This window comes from Engraulis encrasicolus, chromosome 6 (assembly GCF_034702125.1).
Source record: "Engraulis encrasicolus isolate BLACKSEA-1 chromosome 6, IST_EnEncr_1.0, whole genome shotgun sequence".
Taxonomy (NCBI): domain Eukaryota; kingdom Metazoa; phylum Chordata; class Actinopteri; order Clupeiformes; family Engraulidae; genus Engraulis; species Engraulis encrasicolus.
This window is the reverse complement of record NC_085862.1, coordinates 47,941,474-47,962,679: the sequence shown is the minus strand read 5'-3', so window position 1 is coordinate 47,962,679 and position 21,206 is coordinate 47,941,474. Positions and strand designations below refer to the sequence as shown.

Sequence of the window (21,206 nt, the reverse complement as noted above, 5' to 3'; positions counted from 1 at the left end):
GGGAGCGCGCATGTAATCAAGGCTAAGGGACAATGCTTGGGTTTGTGGCACTCACTAACAGTACTCTAAAAATCTGATTTATTATTTCATGATCTAGCTTAACACCCGATCCATTTTTCTGTCACTCGCTCGATCTCTCTCTGACTCGTAGTCTCTCTCGCCTTTGATTCACCTGAAGCCCAATTAACTGACACACTCTTGGCCAAAGATGACATGTGTCTTAACAGCTTTAAGGAAGTACTGTAGTCAATGTAAAGACAGCAAAGTGGAGCCGCCATGTTTTTTTCAACTCCTACACCACTGACTGCAAGAGAGCATCTATGATTTCAACTTGAGTCCTCCATTACATTACGATGCTTTAGTGCAGTGGTCCATTTCGGCCCTCGACTTTGCAGGTCTCAGCACTGACTACCAGTACAGCTGCTGTGCATCCCGACACAACATGGGTACACTGCACACACAACGCAGGCAGATGAAATGCAATTCGATTGCTTTGGCATGGGAATCAATTTCAATCCAAAGGGGATAGCATAGCAACTTCCCCCTAGGACTTCTTGATTGTATTAGTTATATAGTGCCTGACATTGATCCAGTCAACGATCAGTGAACCATTGCTGAACAATCAGATGTGCTGAGCGTTGGTTTACACAGTGAGGGTGGGAGGAGGTTATGTCCTTTTATACTGCAGTCTTCTCACTGCATGCCTGCCTGTACACTGCACTGGATGATGACTTGATACTTGTGCAATAGTCAATACAAATACTAATGACAATACAGCATGTATGATTGGAGTACAGTTTTACAACTAGTTACCGTTAATAGTATGACGTTCATCTTTGTGTTGCTAAAATCTTTTGGATCAGCAAACACCACATATTCAAAGGCCACAACAGCAATGAATCTCTTCAGTGAAATAACCTTCACCCCTTCACACAATATTAAGAAGAAATATTAGCTCAAGTAAGCTGATCCAAATCAGTCGCTTAATCTCTTTATGCATTAGGAGGAATATAGATGTGTATCTGCTATGAAGATGTGCCATGCATTAGAAAGCAGTACTTTTTAAAAAAAGTTTTCTTTTTTGTCTCTTTCGCCTTTATCTTGACAGGACAGTGTGAGAGATGGACAGGAAGCGAATTGGGAGGGAGACGGGGAGGGGTCGGGAAAGTACCCGGGCCGGGAATCGAACCCGGGTCAGTCGCATGGCAGGCGAGTGCCCTACCGGTTTTTACTCTCTTGCATTAGGAAGCAGACGTGTTCACCGAGTGAGTGCATGTGTAAGTAAAGGATATCTTCGTCATCTTCGGGCCTGACGCTGTAACCCTCGTCATCTACCTCTGGGGTGTTCTGGAAACAGCACAGCAGTTTGGGAAGTTAGACTCATACTGCACATAATACACAACAGCTCATGCATCAACTAATGAAAAACACAATAGGTCACATGACAAATATCAAACAAATGAAGCTCATACAACAGGTCAAGCGTCAAGCAACTACTTGCCTGGTTAACACCAGAGTATCTGACAAGAGACATAGTCTGAAGGCTACTTATGCAATTTCTCATAGGAAAGGTGTGGTTTGCGATCTCCCGTGGCCATTTATTGGGCGCTACGAATGTATAATTTGGCATATACACAGCCCATAGCCAATCATGTCAGTAGTAACTATTCAAACAAACTGCAGGTTTACGTTTGTCAAGCATTTCCACCCCTCCCCGCTCCCTCGCCTTAGGCTCACTCGTTTAGGGCAGTTGCTATGCTGTCTTTCAAATTGGAACAATTGTACAAAAGCGAGCAAAGGATTTCCCAGGCCAATGGACTACACATCCCAAAGCAATTCTATGATTTCACATTACTGTTGTAGCAGCAGTAGAAATGAAGAAGAATTTAGTTTTTTCCACTTTTGAATCTTAAACCCAGTACAGTGTATTTTCTACAAGGATAACATTTCATTTGTACACTGCCGCACTGTCCTGAAACTTACGTATCGGTCCCAGTCGATCTCCCCGTAGAAGCCATTGGGCGCTCCGTTGGTCTTTTTCTGCTGCTAGGACAGATTCACACAACATTTTCAGTAAATAATCTGAAAACACACATGACCTGATTCAACCAATAGTCTGCCTTTTACACTGTCTTCCACATTATGTCAGTTATAACACAGGCAGGAGGTAGGAGTACTGTAGGTCTATCCTTCTACAAGTCACTAACTAAATAACTAGCTAACTAACTAAAGAGCTAGCTAATGTAATACTAAGCTGGAGGGGTCAGCATTGACACATCTTCTATTGCAGTACCGGATCAGTTTCGGTGGTGGGAGGTTCCTTTATGATGATGGTCCATGATAAAGAAAAAATGAGGGGGGAAATTTGTTTCATCATCTAACCAATACATCATGTGTAACCAAAGTTTGATGTTAAAATAAATTGAGGTCAGGTATCTTTTTACTTGAGCAGGGTGTGCTGATAGTAATATCACCGTCTATAGAGTGGTTCTTCCGTCATGCGTGTGAAATCAAAATGCACCATAGCGACTAGAAAACATAGTATATGCATACTTACACTCCCCTCTCTGTCAGGCGACCCCCTGCAGGGAAAAAAGAGAATGGAAAGGAAGGGAGACAGAGATGAGTGGATAGTGAATGAGTGGATGAGTGAAAATTGAGAGACGGTGAAGGAGAATCAGCACACAAGAAAAAACATTATCTCCTGAGCATACACTCTGAGCACTTAAGCATAACCCTTGATAAACCATAATAACCCATGCTTTAGACATGCATAAAGTCAAACATATAATTCAATCCACCTTTAACTGAACACCCTAACACAGCAAAGGGGGCTTATCCAGACAGGAAAATATTGACTTCAATTGTAAAATTTGCTAAAGCTTTCCCCAATCATGTCATCTTTTCATCTGAGTTTAGAAATCATTTTGCAAATCATACAAGCGTTCACCTATGAGATGGGGAAGACACACTTACGTGGAGTCATTGTCTTTCTCTTTCTTCCGTATCCCGAAGGCCTTCCTGGTACGTTTTTTCAATCCTGTGAAGAGAGGAGAGCAGAAAAGAGGAGAGTTAATGCATTGTCTCATGCATTCCAATATGTGCATACATACCTAATATCTGGATTAGACACACACACACAAACACACGCACAAACACGCACGCACGCACGCGCACACGCACGCGCACACGCACACGCACACACACGCACGCACGCACGCATGCACACACGCACACACACACACACACACACACACACACACACGAGAGGCCAGCTGCACCTGCTATGCTCAAGGGCCTGGTCCCTCCCCCCAATCTCTCACACACAGAGGCCCCTTTGAAGAGAGCCATTAACCAGACATATGGGGCTGGCCGACCCTCCAGAGGAGAGGAGAGGAGAGGAGAGGAGAGGAGAGGAGAGGAGAGGAGAAGAGAGCCAGCAGTGGGCCCCTCTGCACTTCAGCCCAGACTAAGACGACCATCATTGGCTGCATCCAGCAACACAGTGTGAAGTGTGGACACTATTACACCCAACAGACCCAGCATGACCCATGAGCAATGAACAAATGCATCACTGGGGTTACGATTCGGCAGCTATCACAAAAGTCAGATGTGCACGTAAGTACACACCTACACACCCATACACACACAAGGGCTCACACACCCACGGTCCCACACAAGTGCACGGAGGCACGCACGCACTGCACGCATGCACACAACAGTAGCCTAGCTTCTGAGACAAGATTGGGCTTATTGTACTACATGATAGAATTCCAAGAAGACAAGAGAAAATCCTGCATACAATATGTTTCAAGGCTACTCGCTGTGGCTACGAAGATGAGTACAGCCATCTAAGCTCCAGGGTGTGCATGTACAGAAGAGAGGTACAACATCAGTGACAAGGTTTTTAAATCAGGGTAAAGCCATCTTCTCATCATTTTTCTTGGCAAGCCCAAAAAACTCAATGCATTATTCATCAACGAAGTCGTTTAAAAAGTGGGAGGATCCTCAGTGCCACTTACGGAAAACTGAGCTGTCTATTCGTCTCTGCCAAGTGTCACAGTCAGAACTGGAGGAGGTCAGACCAGAGACAGTGAAAAGGTTAGAATGGTTATGCTGTGTGTAGACCAGAAACGACCAACGCAACCCAGGTACAGTAGCTGAGGCCGCTGAAGAAGTTTTGCCATGAATTCGCTTTATTCGCTCTGGACATGACAATGACATGTTTGATTTAGCTAATCACATAACGGCTTTGGCTTGACAGCCTGGGACATTTAGCTCATTGCCATAATATCAGCTTGACTTTAATCGCTGAAATTTGCTCTGGTCGCTTTGGTCGCCGACCCTCCAGAGAGAAATAATGACTTCCGTTTAGACTGTTGAGACATGGCATTATAAATTTGCCGTTACCAGAATGGCAATGACCAAGCCATAGTGCAACACCTGAAACCTCTGTTAGGCTACGTCATAGCAGTGTGGTAGTATGGTAGTTCACTTTTCAAAGACTATTACAGTGTTCCACTGGTGAAACGGCGTGCATTATGGGGCTACAACCTCGAAAAATCTTTGGTTAGACTATGCCTTTGTCTTATCCCATCCCCCCTCCAAATTAGATAATCAGTCTCTGCCACCGTCTGTGTCCCCAAATCACACTGTCTGTGCCCCCATGTCCCTCCTTCTCCTCTACCTCCTGCCCAAAACTGACCCAGGCAAAGGCTCTACACTAGGCCTGTAATGATACAACCAACTCACAATTTGGTTTGTTTGACCCACGGTTCGGTACACCCCATGATTTTTTAAAAAGTAGGCTATGTATTTTTTTAATGAATTAATTTCCTATTCTGCACATTTACCAACATTTACCAAACTCCTTAGGTGCTTTATTTAACTTATGTTCTCCCTACGCTTCAGCACCATCATCTTACATCATTTGACTGTTTTCTGGACGCAAGGGTAACTGAACTATGAAAGGGTGTGTCGTGTTTCTGCCTCCTTGCTCCGCAATACAGGTTTGTGCCTTTGCGTGTCACGATTTCTCAGTTCAACACAATATCGTTGCAGCCCTACCCTACACAGTGCATACTATCCTACACAGACCTAGAGAGGGAGACCATTACATTCCATTGAAGAGTGTTAATTGTCATTCTAAGTGTTGGATGAGGTAGGACTCTCCTAAAGAGTATATATTTCGTGTGAGTGTGGAATCAGCATGGCAAATGATGCTGTGTAAATGAGCTGATCTCCCACTGTTCATACACCCTACACACTCCTTGGCTTCATCTTGTTACGGTACATGGATTATTACAGTATATTATATGCATAACAACCACTTTCAGAGAATGTCAGACTTGACTCAGATCCTATCTGTTCAAAATAGTGGAAATGAAAAGGTGTGTGTGTGTGTGTGTGTGTGTGTGTGTGTGTGTGTGTGTGTGTGTGTGTGTGTGTGTGTGTGTGTGTGTGTGTGTGTGTGTGTGTGTGTGTGTGTGTGTGTGTGTGTGTGTGTGTGTGTGTGTGTTGTGTAGACAGAGATGGCCAGGTACAACATTTGATCTAATGAATAATAAATAAATAACTGAAGATCTTGGCTGGAAAGCGAATCAGGAGAGTCTGAAGGAGTGGGGAAGGTGTCTAAGCAATATGATACAGTGTCTAAGCAATAGGATACAACAAAATGACAAGTGTATCTTCAGTCACCCTCCCTCTCTTCTGTGCACACATGAATGTATGAAATCCTAAACACACAACAGTAGAGATATCTCCAGACTTCACCTCAGGCGTTTAACTCAACTCAACTCTCCACACACCTTACCAGGACTTATTGTATATTCTTTGTTGAATACTATTTATGTATTACATAAGTCTATGATATAGTATTGATGCAGGAGTTAGAGAACTGTCAACACTCATTCTTGGTTATTTTAATCTCTTGTCTACCTCAACTCACAGAATATGGAATATGTTTTTGCACAATCACCTTCTTTATTTTTTCTGTAGTTTTTATTTTTTCCTCCCCAACTATTACCTGTGTTATTTGTGTCTTGAAATATCCATGTGGGTACTACGTGCATTTATGTAAGCTACTTGACACACTTAATAAAGTTACTCTACTCTACTCTACTCAACCACCTTATAATGCACAATAATGAAGCCATGGAGTTTCAGAGGTCTTGTAACCCATCCGAAGCTGTGACGTGTTTCAGCCGTGCAGAACACCACAATGAATGAGCAGCCCACCCGACCCGACCCTCTGACGATGACGGCCACTAATGACTGGGTTGCGAGAACGAGGCAGCCGACAAGCGAGGCAGCGGCAACTGGCGACGGGGGCCTGGATGGAACTTAATGGCTTAATGACTTCCGCGTGCGTGGCTACGGAAGTGGTAACATAATTAGTGGCCGCTCGCGGAGGCGCAGTAATCTCATCGAAAATGGGGGTAGGCCAACGGGAAGTGTGTGTATACTTCATGTGTGTGTGTGTATGTGTGTGCGTATGTGTGTGTGGTTCTGATGATATTTACTGTGTGTGTGTGTGTGTCTGTGTGTGCGTGTGCGTGTGCGTGTGTTGGTGGGAGTGCCAGATCAGAGCAGGAAATGCTCGGGAGTGAAAACAGGAAGAGGAGGGGAATAATAAACACAGTGGGTGCCCTCCTCTCTCCTCTCTCCTCTCTCCTGCTCCCAGGCCTGGCATTCAGACCATGCCATGCCAAAAAACATAAAAACAGTCCCTTGTTTGTTTATGGAGATTGGGGATTGGGGATTGGCCTTCGAAACACACATGTACACACAAGCATTATGCGTACGCACAGAGGCACACACGCACACACACAGACACATACTTACAAAAACATTATTCCCTTTTCAACCTCCACAATGGGTATATGAATGGGGCGGCTGTGTATCAGATACCTTCATATAACAGCTAGATCACACATTTATTGCTTTCTTTGCTTTTCCACCTTGCCTGTGCGCTTTTTGAAATGCATGCATCATGCGCTTTGCTGTGCAGCGTAAGAAACCCTGAACATGATGGGTAGGAAAAAAACATTCACAACATTGGAGATGCTGTGAGCAAACAGAACAGATGGTTCCTCCTGAGGCCCACTGAGTTGTCATCAGCAGCACTGTGACAACCTGAGCTGCGGATACATGTACAGTATACGCATTGGTCACGTGACTCGCCTGCCTGGCTAGCGGGCAGCTCCCTGGCACGTGGAGCGCGCGTGACGCCAGCAAGGGCGGTTTATGGCAACCGATTGCTCCGCATGTACAAGATGGTTATCTTCCAGGTCTGGGAATGCAAGGCGGATAAAGATCTTCCACTGTGTGCTTCACTCCACTGCCGTGCCCCAGGGGCCACCAAAATAAACATTTGTGGATTACAGACACAATGTCGTACCGTTTTTTTTTGCCAGTGTTTTTTGTTTGTTTGTTTGTTTGTCTTATAGTGTAAAACACAAGACACGCCTCTGTGTCCTTATGCCAATGTTAAAACCAAGACTGCTAACTAACAAACTGACTTAAAACCGAAATGTCAGAATCCCTAGCATGTGGCAGATTGCGATGTGATAAAACATGAAAAGATGCTCACTGGCTGTGCCACCATTTTATGGGTTCAGTGTAGTCTTACTGAATTTTCTGGCATCACCATTCCTTCCGTAATTCTTCTGGACCACTGAGAACAGTGACTGGTCTTTCTCACTACTACGTCAGTGAGACACAGTCAGTGAGTGTAAGATGAAGGACGCGGGTCCTGTAGATACGGAGGTAGTGGAGGTGATGGTAGTGGTGGACGGATGCTTGTTGCCTGGTTGCCTGGCTAAAGAAGAAAATGGCGCTGTGGCAAGTGCATGAGTCATCTAGGAGGCTGCTGAGGAGGAGAAAGAGAAATCACACTACGATGCGCACACACACACACACACACCAGCACACAAGCAATCTCTCACTCATACGCACACACACGCACACACACGCACACACAGACACACACACGCACATGCACACCTTCTCATTTCCACTATTTTGGGCAGATAGGAATTGAGTCAAGTCTGACTCACTGAAATTCTCCAATTCTCCAGGCAACCGCATACAACAAGCTGGCCATCAACACATCCAGTACATCAGTCACATAGGGGAGCCTGTTCACCCTCCGTAACAACCCCTTGGGCGAACTCAAGACACCCTTGGGCCTTGGCAAAGAGCAGGCACCTCAACACATCACTAAGCCCTGCACTCCAGAGAGAGAGAGAGAGAGAGAGAGAGAGAGAGAGAGAGAGAGAGAGAGAGAGAGAGAGAGAGAGAGAGAGAGAGAGAGAGACAGACTGGCACTATGGAAGAGTGAGATATCGTCAAAGAGAATTAAAAAGAAAATCAGAAACAGACAGAGACAAAGAGTAAGCAAAGTGTTTTTGTGGCATCCTGCAAGAATTGTGCCAATGCTTTTTTTTTTTTGCAAGAAAGGTTTGTTGATAAGATGGAGAGGTAAACGGCTGCCACTGAAAGGGGAAATGGAAACAGAAAGCAAGGAGCCAGAGCAGCATGCATTAGACTGAAGGACACAACATCGCTCAGAGACAGACTAAAATGGACACCCAGAGGTACCAACTAGCATGCCAGTGTGTGTGTGTGTGTCTGTGTGTGTGTGTGTATTACGCAGTATGTATGTCCGTAGTGGTGTGTGTTGGCTCTCTGCTGTGTCCAGGTGGTTATGCCCAGAGAGATGCTCTCTCTCACACACTCACACTCACACACACACACACACACACACACACACACACACACACACACACACACACACACAGTATGTGAATATGTGGATGGATGCACTCTGTAAAAAGACAAACTCATATTCCCCCTTCAGCCAGTGACGTCGGTACTCAGTAAAGTGGGTCAATGGGAGAAAGCGAGAGAGAGAGAGAGAGAGAGAGAGAGAGAGAGAGAGAGAGAGAGAGAGAGAGAGAGAGAGAGAGAGGGGAAAGAGAGCCAGCTATGCGGATTGTGGAGGGATGAAGACAATGCATGCCACAGAACACCGACACAAAAGGTGCTCTGGATTATAGGGGGAAACAGGACCAGGCGTGGGGGGGTGGGGGAGTTGACAAGAGACCCTCAGCCTGTCACTCATAGCTGTTGTCGTTCCTTTTGTTTCAACACCACTCCATCCTTTACTACGACTTCCACAGTGACGTCTGGAAGACTCTTCAAAACGTTGTAATTCTGCTGTCAGCTATTTCCCAATCCCCCCTGTTTCTCTACCGTGATTTAAGCATTGGAAGAAGTCTGTTAAAGGGGGGGGGGGTTATGCAGGGATTACGCATACGACCTGACCCTGCAGGGACCCGGCTGGACACAATGCAGTTAATCTCCCGCCTCTATTTACCATTCTTACACAAGAAAACTATAAAAGCCCTTGACCTCCACGTCATAGCTTTTTATATGTAGTATGTAGTATATACACAGAGGACGCCTTTCTGATTTTCCATGGCTATTTCAAAAGGCCATATCAAACCCAAGTGTTGCCTGCAAATAATAATCTGTTAAGATATGGCCGCTATTACAATTGTGCTGTTATCCAAATGGCAATGACTACGTTAAGGATTAAGGGCTCTGTGTAGTGTCATAGTAGTTTAGTACTATGGAAGTAAAATCTTTTTCATGGCAAATTATCGCGTTCAACTGGCATAGCGGTGTACATTATGAAGCTACAAGTATCTCACACACATAGTAATACTGGGCATATATAGGTATGAGTGTTGTGCTATGATTAAAATACATGAAGTGAATGCACCGGCACGGCCGCCAGTAAACCACCATGTTATCACTTAGTGGGTGTGGGCACACTTGGCCTGACCCGGGGTAATCAATAGGTCTCGGATAGATGTGCTTACACTACACTGGCTCAAGACGGGACCTTTCCTTGACCCAGTCCATGAAGCATAAAAAAGCTTGCTATGTAAGCATACTGTAGCTGAATTATGATGTAAGCCTGAAAACGACATACAGATGATCTGTACTAAGGTGTTATCTACCCTTCCACTAGTATATCATACAAAATATCTAATGTGTTTGTACTCTCATAAATACACAGACTTGTATTTATGGTTCTAGGCCCACGTACTGTATGCTCCAATGCACACTCAATCACACAGACACACACACACACACCCACAAGAGCGCCTGTTGACATGCGTACGGAAGAGCGGAAGCCCTGGCTAATCTCCCTCTGCTGCCTGATGCATATGTATGGCAGGCTCAAGTTGGCAAAGGCAGATTTACTTAGCCAGGGATTAATGCTTCACCACCAGGGCAGCCGGAGGCACTCGGGCAGAGCGACGGAGAGATGGAGAGAGAGAGAGAGAGAGAGAGAGAGAGAGAGAGAGAGAGAGAGAGAGAGAGAGAGAGAGAGAGAGAGAGAGAGAGAGAGCGAGAAGAATGAGACAGGAGCATGGACTACCGGCCTTGTTTTTTTATTTATTTTTTGTTTCGTTTTCACACAATCAAGTTTGTTTGTGTAAATGATGTGTCCCTTGATTTTAACGGCGATGGCTCATATTTGTTGGCAAAGTAGAGGAATCACTGGCCAGGTGTCAAGATGAGTGACTTTATTCCATTGAGCCGTCTAGGTGCTTTCGACTAGAAACAGTGTAAACAGCAATAAAAAAAATCATCCCTGTCAAGCAAGCAAATGCAATATTTACACTCCATATTTCTATTTCCATATTTATTTACACCACGATATTTCTCCAGAATACGGTACAGTAGGCCTACACAGAAACTAGCACAGAAAATAACAGGCTTAGCAACACAGGTTTTGTTTAATGCTTAATCTTATTTCATTTTTATGTTTTATTTAATTTTAATCATATTTTATTATGTATTTTTTATATTTAGTGTTCTATGTTATGCCTCATAATCTATAGGCTGTACACCACTGAGGTTGTAAAAGTGCCATAACATAAATTAAACCCTCTTACTCACGTCAACTCTCTGCGGCGGTGAGTCTGAGCTCATATGTGCCTACATTGCATGCCCTTTATCCACAGGGGAAAATAGCCAACTGTAGGTGGTCAATTAGACTGCAAGAAAGGGCAGCCCCGTCTTCCTTCATGTCGTGTGTGTGTGGTCATAATGAAAAATAAATTAATTTAAATCTACAGACTCTTTAAGCAAGACTGAGTGTTGCGAATAAGACACTACAGTGCAGTCTCTCCTACTGTAGGCTATAGGCAAGCCCGTCACCTTGGTGTATCGATCATACAATCACAGCTGCTTTTGAAAGACCTGAAACCGATGGCCATTGGAAGGTACTGCTAATTGGTTTCTCTTTCAATATCGATTTCTTAGGCCAATTCTACCATTTTCGAGACGTAAGAATGTTCCACGATCCGCTTCGATTCAAATCAATGGTTCATATGTTTTGCTTTACAGCCTTGGCTTACGTGTAAAATGTTAAATAAATTAACAAAATCTGAAATATCTGTATGCATTTTATTTGAGGAAGATCGTTATTAGTCAGTATTATCATTACTGCAAGAGCAAAATAAAATGCTTCACAAAATGAATGCAATAATAACAAAATCGACTAATAATGATTAACCGTTTTTTTTGTGGACAAAAACGATTAATTGAATCGCCAACTGTAAGATCTAGCATCGATAGAATACAAATCGATTATTATTTAAATCCATTATTATTTACACCTTTAATAAGCAGATATGCTTTAATTCCAACACTAGGTACTTAGCAACCTACACCTGGAGCAGTGGCTTATTTCGTTCTGCCTCTCAATGATATGAGTATTGTCTCCTTGAATCAACAGTCATTCTATCAGCTGGCGTTCCAATTCGCCCATTGCAGTCGTTAATGAACAGGGGGGTCGCACTAGCAGGGTGGCTATGGGTGCGTTGTGCGTCAGTGCTGAGTTCACACTGATGACTCAGAAGTGACATCATCCTCGCACAATGACTCCCATCATCATCACCGGGCTCTACACAGTCCTGTATGTATGTAATAGCTGTGGCCTCTGTGGCTCATGGCAGAGTGCATTAGCCTCCACCTGGAACGTCAGCTCCTGAAATAGCTCCCACATCATCACATTTATACTGGTAGGTAGGTAGGTAGGTACACCAAACCTTTCAAGAGGAGGCTGAGAGAGAGAGAAAGATTGTGTGTGTGTGTGTGTGTGTGTGTGTGTGTGTGTGTGTGTGTGTGTGTGTGTGTGTGTGTGTGTGTGTGTGTGTGTGTGTGTGTGTGTGTGTGTGTGTGTGTGTGTGGACTCGCACACATGCATTGCTGTGAGAGGATAATTGAAAGTATGAAGGACACCGATAGAGAGGCAGAGGGAAGCAGAAACATGGAGAAAATGAAATGAGAGAAACGGAGAGTCTGATAGAGAGAAAAATCTAATGTTATGGGGCACCTAAGTGTCCACCCCTTCCGGGTGGCTCATGGGGCTGGGAAAGCCAAAACTTTCGACTGTGTTGTAACGGACTGATCAAAGCTATTTTCCGATCCACCCCGCATTCCCCCGTCGATCACACATACAGTGAGGAGAATAAGTATTTGATCCCTTGCTGATTTTGTTGGTTTGCCCACTAATAAAGACATGATCAGTCTATAATATTAATGATAAAATGTACTCTAATATGTAGAGACAGAATATCAAAAAGAAAATCCAGAAAATAACTTTGAAGAATATATTTTAATTGATTTGTATTCCATTGAGGAAAACAAGTATTTGACCCCTCTAGTTAAAGAAGGCAAAATACTTGGTGGCAAAGCCCTTATTTTCTTGTACAGAGGTAAGATGTTTATTTCAGTTAATGACAATGTTTGTGGATATATTAGAAGGGATTTTTGTCCACTTTTCTTTGCAGATCACCTCTAAATCATTTAAGTTGTATGACTGTAGCTTGGCAAATGGGAGCTTCTGTTCCTTCCCTAGGATTATTATAGGGTTAATGTTTGGAAATTGTCTAGGCCACTTCATGACCTTAATGTGCTTCTGCTTGAGCTATTCCTTCGTTGCTTGGGCTGTATGTTATGGATTATTATATTGGGAGGCCAATCCATGACCCACCTTCAGTCTAGTGGTGGTGGGAAAGAGGTTGGCATGCAGTATTGTACGTTTACACGTCTCCCTCCATCCATTTCTTGACGATGTGAAGTTGTCCTGTACCTTGGCCAGACAAACAACCTCAAAACATAATGTTACCACTTTCATGTATGATGTTGGAGAAGGTGTTGTTCTTGGGATCATAGGCAGCATTTCTCTTCCTCAAAACACATTGAGTTGTGTTAATGCCAAACAGTTTGATTTTGGTGTCATCTGATTCCAGCACCTCCCAATCATATCCTAATCCAGTTTGATGTTCATTGGCAAACCTCAGGTGAGCCTGAACAGGTTCCTTCTGAAGCAGGGGTACTGTACACGCACTGCAGGATTTTAATCCGCTGTGGTCTTAAGTGTTTCCAATAGTTTTCTTAGTGATTGAGGTCCCAGCTTCTTTGAGATAATTTCCTAGCTCTTCCCATCCAATTTTAGGGTGCTTTATCTCTGTTTTTCTGGTTATTGAATCCCCACAAGGTCAAATCTTGTATGGAACCACAGAGAGGCCTAAGACTGATGATTGATGATCATTTTTTATGTCCTGAAATTTGTAAGTTTGCTCCTTAATATCCAGGAACCCATTTCAGCCTTGTTGAGTTCTAAAATGTTGTCCCTGACATCTTTTGATAGCTCTTTGGTCTTTCCCATGTTGGCGAGTTTAGTTTGATTGATTGACTGATACTATGGACTGATTCTGCAGATTCAATGTGTCTTTTGTACAGGTTACTATTAACAGGTGTGTTCAATTCAGATAACAAGTTAATTGGAAGTGCCATTTGATCTGCGGGATCAGAACTCTTAATGGTTGGCAGGGGATCAAATACTTATTTCCCTCAATGAAATATGTAAGGGTTAACGTTCGGCGAGAAGGTCGCTGCCGTGGAATAGCAGCACGACAGAGAGAATCTTTAGACCCCGACGCGGAGCGGAGGGGTCTTGTTCTCTCTGAAGTGCTGCTATTCCACAAAGCGACCGACTCGCCGAAAGTTAACCCGCTTATTATATGGATATACTTAAATGACTCACACATGGCGGGGACATTTCTTTAGGCCTATTTAATGTTAAGATTGTTGCTGCGCAAAACAAAACAGTGGAACACCGCTAGGCAACAGCTAGGTAGCCAGGACAGGTGTTGTCTATCACAGCAGCTGATTAGAGTCTTGTTGAAAAGTCGCTTTAGCAGTGAAAAGTCTTGTTGCCATTGACAGCGGTCTGTTATAGACCAACCCGTCCGTTATCGAAAAATAACAGACGTGCGAACGTTGGGGAGCCCCGTTGAAATGAATGGAGCATTCGACCGATGACGTCACAACCATATAATAAAAATCAATTAATATATATTATTTAGAGTTAATTTCTGGATTTTCTTTTTGATATTCTGTCTCTACATATTAGAATACATTTTATCATTAACATTAAAGACTGATCATGTCTTTATTAGTGGGCAAACCAACAAAATCAGCAAGGGATCAAATACTTATTCTCCTCACTGTATGCTGTACCTCAGAATTAATGATAACCAATGGTGTGCTTGTTGACTTCACTTGGCAAGCGATTGCAAAAATATACAATTATTTGGACTACACAACAGAAATCGCATGTCCGACGTGCAGCCACTTCAGCCGCGGTGCAGCGGTAGGGTTGGCTGTGCCTCGGCTCACGTCAAATATGCGAGGCGCACGTTGTAGTCTCTAATACAGTTGTGCACATAAGCTAAAATAACTTTTCTTGCGTGTCGAAAATGAGTGGTCTTACGACGCATATCCAAACCTTTCAAATTCACTGCCATCATATGAGAAATCCGGAGCGCATGCCAAACGGGATGAGGATTTAGCTTGACTTGCTCCATTAAATCCCATTCAAAATTTTGAGAGCTCCAGCCCCACGGATCGGAAGTAGAAGGGCGTGACTTAGGTGCCTCATTGTGAGGCATATATTAAAAGCATGCCAGCAGAAGTCAAGAGCCATAGTATGAGTATTTTCGTTGCAGTTACACACAATGCACAATTTGAGTTTATTTGCAAAACGTTTTATCTCCATTTTGTAGAATGTTGGGAAATTTACATTTTTATATCAGACACTCCGTTGCATTGCATTGAAAAATACATTTTACATAGGTTGAAAAAGTATGTTCTCTAAATATTTGAATGGCAAGAATTCACACATAGGTGATAGGACCTCTGACTCTGAACAGTCATTTTCAATAATAAACTGCAAAAGTCAAAAAAGGTGGATACGCCGTTCTGCAAATAAACTCTTCATTTCATCCATAGCAGTACAGCCTTCCTCCATCTTCCATCCCTTACTCCCTACTCTGTCCGTAGTGTGCCGATGTCAGAAAGAGATGGGAACAGCAATATACCTACTGTAAGGTCTAGCACAGGCAGGCACAGACAGACAGACAGAGAGAGAGAGTGAGAGTGTGAGAGAGAGAGAGAGAGAGAGAGAGAGAGAGAGAGAGAGAGAGAGAGAGAGAGAGAGAGAGAGAGAGAGAGAGAGAGAGAGTCAGTCAGATAGACAGAGACAGACAGACAGACAGACAGACAAGGGGGAAGGAGGGAGGGAGTTTGCGAGTGTATGTGAGAGAGAGTGCAAGAGGGCGTGAAATTGTGCAACCATAATTTGTCAAACTGCTTTAACTGACCCGAAACAAGGTTTGAAGCTGAAATGAGATGACACGCTGCAGCATTTCATCAGCTGTGAATGTGATACTCACTGGACTCAATTGTGCATAACATAGACATTGTCTATTGGCATGTGCACGAAAGCGTTCTGTTTGTTGCAAACCAGGATGGGTCTGTGCACCTGTATCTTTTGACAGTAATGCCTCTATTCTCTATTTGGGAAAAGGGGAGCCTAGTTTTTTTATCAAGGTTCCAAAGGTAGAGACAGAATTAAATTCATGATGTAAGTACAACCCTAGTACATGATATTGTAGTTGTAACGCCATACTGTATCAAACAATGTAGATAGACTGTTACAAGAATAGATGTGTATAGTCTTCTTTACACATCTATGGTTACAAGGACCCCAAAAAATACCATACTGGGGGCGTGGTGGCTCAATGAGAGACCCGATTCCAATTGGAGATCCTTTACCGATCCTTTCCCTCACTCTCTCTCCCAATCATTTCCTGTCACACACTCTCACCGTCCTATCCTAAATAAAGGTATAAAAGCCCAAAACAGATATGAAATATATAAGTAAATACTTCAATTTTCTTGATAAGTACTTGTGTCTTTTTAGTATAACTTCATGGCGTTACCGAAGACTGAAAACTCAGCTACAAATTTGATATGACCAGATCAGAATCAGCTGATTGTGACACACAGATACACTGGTCTACTGCAGTTACTGTAGATCAGTTACTCAGTGAAGTGACCTCTGTTGGAAGGAACATTTGGCTGGGTCTTGACTTTTCTTTCACTTCCACTTCTACGTTTTAACACCTCTGCTTTCTGCATGCAGACACCGGGATCTGGTTGGCAGTAGTAGAACCATGATATGCATGCTGATGAGATGTGTGCCTGTTTTTTGTTGTGACCTATGCCCTAGCCAAAAAAAGCTGATATAATCTTGCAGACGCTGCATACAGCTAAGATAACACTAAGGCGGTCTTCCCAGAGGAATTAAAAAGCAACTTTAGATGTAAAAGTGCTGACGCTGGCCTAGTTGCCAGTGACTCCTAGTGGACTCCCTCTCACTCTGGCTAATGAGTTCATATGCATGTTGTTTGCACACAAAACAACAGCAAAATGTACAATATTTTTCGGACAAATACACAGTGAGATGGCTACTGATCATGTGGAGACTGAGGCTACCTACTGTTAAAGGATACGGGGTAATTTGTTAGGTCAATGGGAGTGGCAGAGAGTCATAGCAGAGGGATACACCCTTCTACAGCATATTAGTCCCAGTAAACAGGGCAGTTAAAGTGTCTATTGGCATGTATGTTACTTCGGTCAGGACAAATTAACCAAAGAGATGGCGATCCTAACCGTAAAATATAACTGGAGGGAAACACTGCTGAAAGGAATAAGGCCATAATCACAGAACAAAGCGCCACACAGAGAATGTCTGAGCAGGTGGGATCCATATGGAGTAAGGAAGTGGACTAAAATATGTGTGTGTGTGTTCAAGCAATCCGTGCATAATTGGGAAATCTGTGCGTCTTTGAGCATAAAATAAATATTTCCACATGTGTTTTACTGGTTTGTGGTATGAAATTGTCAGAATACGAATTGAAAAGTTACGACTTGAAAAGTTACGAATCCAAAAGTTACGAATCCAAAAGTTACGGATACGAATTTCCCTAATCTCACGTTGCTGACGTCATCACACCACAGCCACAGCTCTAGAACCTCGATGCTCGAGCCGCTCGAGCCAAGCGCTACGGTATGTTGGCGGCAGAGGGAACTACTACTACTCTAGTAAACCCCAAGAGAGCTTCATCAACGGACAACACAAGAGAAATGGCGGATCAAAGTCAGGTATGAGGGCACTTTGGGTCTTGTAACTATACTGGTAAAATACTTAATTGTTCTGATAGTAAAATGATGGCGATGTATTCATCAGTAGATATGTATCTCTGTTCTGTTCAGTTAAACGATATCCTGGAGACAGCCAGGAACCTGGTGAGCCTGCTAGGCGCTATGGATCGTAGCTCTAGTGCTGCTAGCCCTCAGGGTCAGAGCAGGCAGGTGCAGGTGGAAGGGCAGGGCCATGTCCAGGCAGGGTATGTATTGTTTTGTTACTGGGAGAATGTCGGAAACCTGGTGAAATAGTAATGGAGGTTAAGTCAATCCCAAGGTATTGGTAAATCATCTGACATGAGTCCGGAGAAGTAGTCCTTATTTTCTTCAATGACAGCGGTTCTTACAGTAGCCTAGATGTTCCTCTTCGCTCAGGTTACCTTCACCAGTAGTTTTATCACTCAACCATGTTCTTGAAATACTTAAGGGAGCACCTTTGTTTTTTTTGTTGTAGTTGTCTGTTTTTTTTTTTTTTTTAACTTGTTGATGGGCAGTTGTTTATCTAACGGTAGTAGGCCTATTAAGGACACGCGAGATGAAGTGAGGTGAAATTCAGTGTTCCATTCTGACTGCTCTCAACCGTGATCACCAGGTCCTCGCGGCAAATCAAATGTAACCGTTATGTCAATAAACAGTGAAACTTAGGGCGTATTCAGACCAGGAAAGTCCGATAGTTCACTTTGTTTGGTCCGAACCTAATTTAAAAAAATTGGTGCGGTTGGCTTTCAGACTGTGTACATTTCAGTAAGCGGACCAAAATCGACAAGAAAGCCACGCGCCCTGAGGTCGTTCAGCTATTGGTCAGAAACGACACGCGCAACAAGTTAAGGCTATGTCCAAATAGGCCTACAAGCATCCAAAGAGTTCAGCGGCATGTAAAATAAACGTTCACGGCATGTATGGCATAGCGCTCACACGAAATATAGCGCAGACTATCTGAAGCTCATGAAGGGAGTCTTCCTGAAAGCCAATTGATTGATCCCGCGAGTTGGGATAGCCACATTTTATCCCTGTTTCTTTCTTTCTTATAATGTCATATAGCGTGCGGGCGAGATTGCTGGCTGGTTTAGTCATCAATATTAGGATAACCACCTCCCTGCAATCAGTGTTATACACTTGGGATGTCTGGGAACAACGCAAAACAGGCTCAATGTGAAACATTGGCGAGCTTATTCCACGCACCACGCCATTCTTTCTTCTCGAAAATAAACAGTGCGCCCCACTGTCATTTGGATACGTTTGTATTGGAATATTGGCTACCATTTGCAGCAATATTTCACGCACTCCATCAAGGAAAAAGTAACATGATGAGCACGGGCATAGCGTTTGGATCATACAAACTTGCCAACATGCCACCACAGCGGGTAAATTAATGAATTACCTTCATTGTCTTCATCACAACTTCTTCAAGTAGCCTAGGCTATTCCACTAGCCTACATCCATCCAACGCACAGCTAGCAAGCCAGGGGGATAAGTGCCAACGTCGTAATTATTGCTATCATTATCAGAATCCATAGGCCTACTGTGCGGACTACAGTGTTTTCTTCCGTTTCTTCAGTAGATGCTTTTCGGATTTGCCCCAATTAACATTTAAAATGCTGTGATAGGTGAATTAACAGTCTCTTTTTCCTTTCCTGTGCTCCACTGACAAGCCATCCTCATTGAAAATATGAATGACCGTATAGCCTACAATAATGTAGCCTACGCCCACGATTGCGATAGTTTAGGCTATTATTTTATTAATATTAATATTGTTGCAAACAAACCACTCTGTCGAATTTACACCAAAGACATGGACATGACAAGTTGTGGAGTCGCTTTGTTTACACTCTGTTTCCCATTAATCTCGAAAAACGACGGAAGCTCCCGAGGTACAAAAAAAGCAAAAAGTCTGGGATTAGGTCCGGTCTGCTTTCACACCTCCAAAAGGTCCGCACCAGGGTTCGTTTGATCCGGACCGAGTCCGACCTTTCAGCTCGGTCTCGGTCCGCTTGTTTGGTCCGGACCAGGATTCGCTGGTTTGTATTCAGACCATCCCAAAAGGTCCGAACCTGGTCCGTTTGGTCCTTTGGTCCGGACCAAACGTGGTAGGTGTGAATACGCCCTTAATTTCTCTTATGTACAGATGTTCCAAGAAAACTGAACGAAAAGTCCGCGACACCAAGCTTAAGAGCAACGGGAGCTTGGTGTCGCGGACTTTTCTTCAGTTTTCTTGGTATTTTTTTCTAGTCCTGCACCCAATCTTTTTGAGACAGATGTGCGTGTTTTTCTCTTTTTGACAATACAGATGTTCCAAACACAATATTTTTTTAATCTCAACATATCTTCATGTTATTACATGATTTTGTGTCAACATAAATGTTACACAAAATTACAGAATAATAGCTCTTTTGGCTGGTATCAAAACAGTGTAAATCAGTGCATGTGTGTTGCTATATGCCAGTATCATTCAAACTGTATATTGCTGTCTTTGTCAGGCAAGGGAATGGGCAGCCTTCTGGGGCACAGCCCCAAAATGGGCAGCCTGAAGGCCGTCGCTCTGTACAGCAGGAGTTGACGAGGTACGTTTCTTTTTGCTATATGGATGGAGGTGGTCAACCTAGATTTCTCATCTGTCTGTGCTCACAATAACTTAGGACATGGACTTGAACATATCAACATATCAATAGAGCCCTATTAATAAACCTCTTCTATTTTTAGATCTTTTCCTGGTCTCTTTCGCAGGGAGGCGAGGGGCAGAAAGCGGTTCATGCCCTACGGAAAGCCCCAAAGAAATTTCATGGTAAATTTCTTCCTGCTCGACGAACAGCGCCTCAGGACCCCTACTGGTGAGGAGGAGCTGCAGCTGATGCTGGCTGGCCTGGGGAAGCGGTGTGTGAGCGTGTCAGAGGACGCTTCACACTCCAAGGTATCCATAGTGTCTTGCTACTTTGTCTGTATCTGTTAACCTATATCCACCAAGGACATGCAGATGCAAAGCCCTTATATGTTGAAATGTGTTCTATAAGTTGACAGATTTACTGTTGGAGGCCTTTCCCAAGTTAGCCGGCGTCTCTGGAGGCTGGATGGTACATAAATCCTCAGGTATAGGCTGCTTGTCTATGTTCAGAACAGCTGTGGACTGTGTGTGTGTGTTGTGTGAGCAAGAGATCAACTATGTTTCTTATCTTAAATTTCATGTCACTCCAACTTTTCAAGTGGGGTATGTCCTTACTGTATTTCAACTGTAAATTCAGGGGCTCTCTCATGGACATCAATAACAGCAAATTTACCATTTTACAGGTGGAGGTGGACAACGAAAGCTAGTGGTGGTGCCTCCGGAGTCGGAGGGTTACAGTGGGCAGCAAATAAGATCCGCTTGCAATAATGGGAAGTGCATCCTTTACATTGCCCCCATTCAAGAACAGATTGATATTACTCCATTACCTCCTGATGCGAAGGAATTTAGGAACATGCCAAAGGCGGCTTGTGGGAAATGTGGCGTTATGGTGCCTCTTCAGGGACTACCGGGGCACATCAGCAACTGCAGCAGCGTAGAGGACATAGAGGATTTATGAAGTTCCTCG

The 21,206-nt window shown here is 43.6% G+C and overlaps 2 protein-coding genes across 3 annotated transcripts in view; one reads left to right on the top strand and one right to left on the bottom strand.

The window, feature by feature from the left end:
- Positions 1–21,206, bottom strand: part of sgip1a (SH3GL interacting endocytic adaptor 1a) — a 111,258-nt gene that overhangs the window by 37,260 nt on the left and 52,792 nt on the right. For both annotated transcript variants that reach the window (XM_063201820.1, XM_063201821.1), the window contains 5 exons: positions 2,977–3,040; positions 2,558–2,582; positions 1,984–2,046; positions 1,293–1,347; positions 1–12 (listed from right to left, as the gene is read on the bottom strand). The exon at positions 1–12 is cut by the window's left edge and continues 173 nt beyond it. In XM_063201820.1, coding sequence (XP_063057890.1) covers positions 1–12; positions 1,293–1,347; positions 1,984–2,046; positions 2,558–2,582; positions 2,977–3,040 — 219 coding nt within the window. The remainder of the gene's footprint in view (positions 13–1,292; positions 1,348–1,983; positions 2,047–2,557; positions 2,583–2,976; positions 3,041–21,206) is intronic.
- LOC134450493 (uncharacterized) lies at positions 20,044–21,197 on the top strand. The gene is made up of 4 exons (XM_063200335.1): positions 20,044–20,201; positions 20,365–20,548; positions 20,649–20,724; positions 20,923–21,197. Exons 1-4 carry the CDS (start codon positions 20,077–20,079, stop codon positions 21,195–21,197), a joined length of 660 nt encoding a protein of 219 aa, XP_063056405.1. The 5' UTR covers positions 20,044–20,076.

Coding starts and splice junctions, on each gene's coding strand:
- LOC134450493 (XM_063200335.1), top strand. CDS start 20,077: ATGCCAGTATCATTCAAACTGTATATTGCTGTCTTTGTCAGGCAAGGG. Junction 20,549..20,648: donor AGGACGCTTCACACTCCAAG/GTATCCATAGTG, acceptor GTGTTCTATAAG/TTGACAGATTTACTGTTGGA. Junction 20,725..20,922: donor GATGGTACATAAATCCTCAG/GTATAGGCTGCT, acceptor ACCATTTTACAG/GTGGAGGTGGACAACGAAAG.